The sequence below is a fragment of the Camelina sativa genome, chromosome 20 (genome assembly GCF_000633955.1).
Source record: "Camelina sativa cultivar DH55 chromosome 20, Cs, whole genome shotgun sequence".
NCBI classification, from domain to species: Eukaryota; Viridiplantae; Streptophyta; class Magnoliopsida; order Brassicales; family Brassicaceae; genus Camelina; species Camelina sativa.
In genome coordinates, this window is record NC_025704.1 from 16,935,490 (window position 1) to 16,938,730 (window position 3,241).

General features: G+C 32.8%; 1 protein-coding gene and 1 pseudogene across 1 annotated transcript; one reads left to right on the top strand and one right to left on the bottom strand.

Annotated features, from left to right (window-relative positions):
- LOC104771023 overlaps nt 1-993 on the bottom strand; it is a 3,199-nt pseudogene extending 2,206 nt beyond the window's left edge.
- LOC104772600 lies at nt 2,439-2,807 on the top strand. Its single transcript, XM_010497197.1, has one exon. The coding sequence runs from the start codon at nt 2,439-2,441 to the stop codon at nt 2,805-2,807; it is 369 nt and encodes a 122-aa protein (XP_010495499.1).

The window sequence follows — 3,241 nt, forward strand, 5'->3', positions numbered from 1 at the left end:
ATACATACCAAAGGGAAGCCGATATGGTATAGTCCCAGCCCGGTAAATGTTGCCAAAGGAGCAATAGAGAGTGGGCTTAGAAATCTGATCATCACCAACCACGTTGCCAAAAGAGCAACCTCTCTTATCAAACATGCATGTTTAACGGTAAAACCCCAAACCAATATAAAAAACAATAGAAATTATTTACCTAACAATATTTCTCCATATGCCTAGAAAACAGACGACAACTTGGAAACATCCAGTGATAATAAGAGCGCCTTGTATGCTTCTTATTGTTCTTACAAATCTCTGATTTGTTTTAATCATCAAACAAATTTTTTATTAGTACAAAATATACGTTGTAAAATTAATGATAATATTAATGCTAAGACTTACTTCAAATGGATCAGAGTAGTAAGTGAATCGAGTTGAAGAAATGATGGTAGTGATAGGTATGATATAGGTATAAGAAGCCGCAGCTATTACAGGCAATCGAGTTCCAAAGAAAGACTGAAACATTGTTGTTAATCCAGACACAAATAGTAATGTTTGTATTAATTTAGCCTTTTCTGCCTGAAAATGTCAAAACATATTTTTACAATCAAAGCATATTTTCTTGTGTTAAGGTTTGTTAAGAACATATATCAAATAATCATATACTTACATCACCACCTCCCATGAGTGGGACTAATAGACTTGGAATGAGAACTGTGATGCCAAGACTCAGCAAATAATGCTGGAAACCGAACACTACCGCTTCAACTGCAGACACCAAAGTAATACATTTGCACATTAGAATCTAAAATAAATAAAAGAAACTAATAAACAATATTCAAATAAAACAAAGCATACACCAAGGAGGAGGACTGTTGACACAGTACTGAATTCCGGGGAGTTGTTCTTTCACCGGGTGGGGTTGTAACTCCTCCGTCCGGTTTCCTGTTCCGTTGTTTCCGCCACCACCGTTGTTTCCACCACCACCAGCGCCACCATTTGCCATGGACGTAAGTACTTTTTTCCTTTATCTGAAATAAACCACTCAATCAATAACGTATCAATAAACTTTTTTATTTCTTTAGTGAGAATTATACGTTAATATACCATATTTATCAATCATTACATCTCCAACGAGTATATAATGTTTATTACCGTTAAATTAATAAATGGCACAAGTTTTGAATTTTCTACGTAACAGTTTTTCATTTTATCAAATAAAACTGTTTCCAAATATCTACGCTGTTTACAAATGACAATATTTTTAAGGAAGAAGAAGTAAAATCTCGTCTCAAAATCATCCTAATTTTATTTTTAAGGAAGAAGAAGAAAAATATAGAGGAAACTTTGTTTTTTGATAACCTATCATATAGAAAAGGAAAAACAAAATCAATTGTCAATATAGAGAAAAATAAATCAACGAAAGTAAAAATTAACAAAGGGCAGAAGTATTAGAGTTTTTGATTAATCTCGTCAATACTAATTTATATTTTCAAATCAGTAACACAAACACATATTTAGAGAGAGCTCAAGACAATATAGCATCGAGAAATAAAAGAAGATGGAGAGAAAGCTTACTTGTAAGCAAAAGACCAGAGAATCTTTGTGAGAGATGGTGGGCGAGAGTAAAGAATAAGTAGCCAAAAAGACTTGTGGGTGAGAGTGTAACATTTTCCTAATTATGTGATGAATTAAACGACATCGATCTTTACAATTAATGCGGCAATAAAAGTCATAATGGTTTCAGTTTTTGATATATGAAATTTGAAATATAAATCATTTGTTTTTCCTGTCAACATCAATTTAAAATAGAAATCTTGAGATTTAGTTGTCATTGTGATTTTTTGAAATCAAAGGTTTTTTAAAATTATCATTGTGATCTGCCTCTTCTGTCCATTACATATATATTGGTATTATAATGAATTTCTCCACTTTTTTTTTTTTTTACGTACTAGTAGGACCATGTCAAATTCTTTATACAATCATACTGCACCATATTATACGTACCATGAAATAAAATACGTGAGAAAAGTTTTTTGAAACCCTAGTATCATTAAACGACTTTTCCCCTTCTTCTTTTTATTAATCATTTCGGAAAATATATAATTAATATAATTACATATTGGGGACACCAATTGTGCTAGCTGGAAACGTTTCCGAAACGTCCCCGTATCCAAATCTTTGTCGTACCACAAACGGCAAGCCGTCCCTGCCATGTTTGAAACGTTTTGGAGACCTTTCCGAGCCGTTCGTGTTGGAGACGTAAGACTGACTACAAATAGGCGGGCTACATAAAGGTAAACTACATATATATTTAGTTTGTGCCTATAGAGAAAATATAATATCATAACAAAAACTGAAGAAATAAATGTCAAACAATTTCAAATTAGAGCTAAAATATCACAACATATACATATAAAAATCTGCATTGTATATCCTCTCCAAGACATTAAGAGGATAACATGAAAACCTCCATGAGCATCATCGTCTTCTTTGTGACCTTCATTGCAGTTTTTGTTGCCTCCATGGCCGAGACAATAAACCGCGAGGAAGACTGCATAAGAAGAAACATTGCCCGGTCACAACAACCAAGCCTTTCAGCTGAGCCCACCAAGAGATCAACGTTCTATTTCCTCGCGGACCAATTCTGTAGAAAAGCGAGTCGTGTCATCATGTTTTATGTGAGGTTGAACGGAAAGTTCCCGTCTTACTACGTCAAGACGTTGTGCAATGTATTCGGAAACGATGACAAGAAGGTGAAGGAGTACGTTGTGGAGAGATGGGTGGAATATTCAAAGCTTGCATCTGCTCTAACTTGTGTTTCTCATTGACGTACAAACTCCATACTATTTCCTTTTTAATTGGCTTTTTCCATTAGATATCAATGATTTAATTAAGTTTTTGCAATTTTATTGATAATTACAGTAAGAAAAAGGTTTTATTCACCTAAGTCTAAGACAATATTGATAAGACCTAAAGCACTGGATTTCGCGGATGAAACCCACATAGGACACTACAAGAACATCTCCAATGTATATTTTTATTTTTTATTCTAAAATAAAGTAATTTTAAAATTAAACACAGTTTTCACCAATGTATCATTTTATTTTTTACTCTAATATAGAATTAGTATAAAATACTATTGAATAGCAGTTTGATCCTATTATTTATTCTATTTTAGAGTAAAATATAGAATAAAATTATAGTAAATGTTAGTCTATAATAATATTTCGACTCTAAAACAGAGTAAGGTTGAAGATGCCCT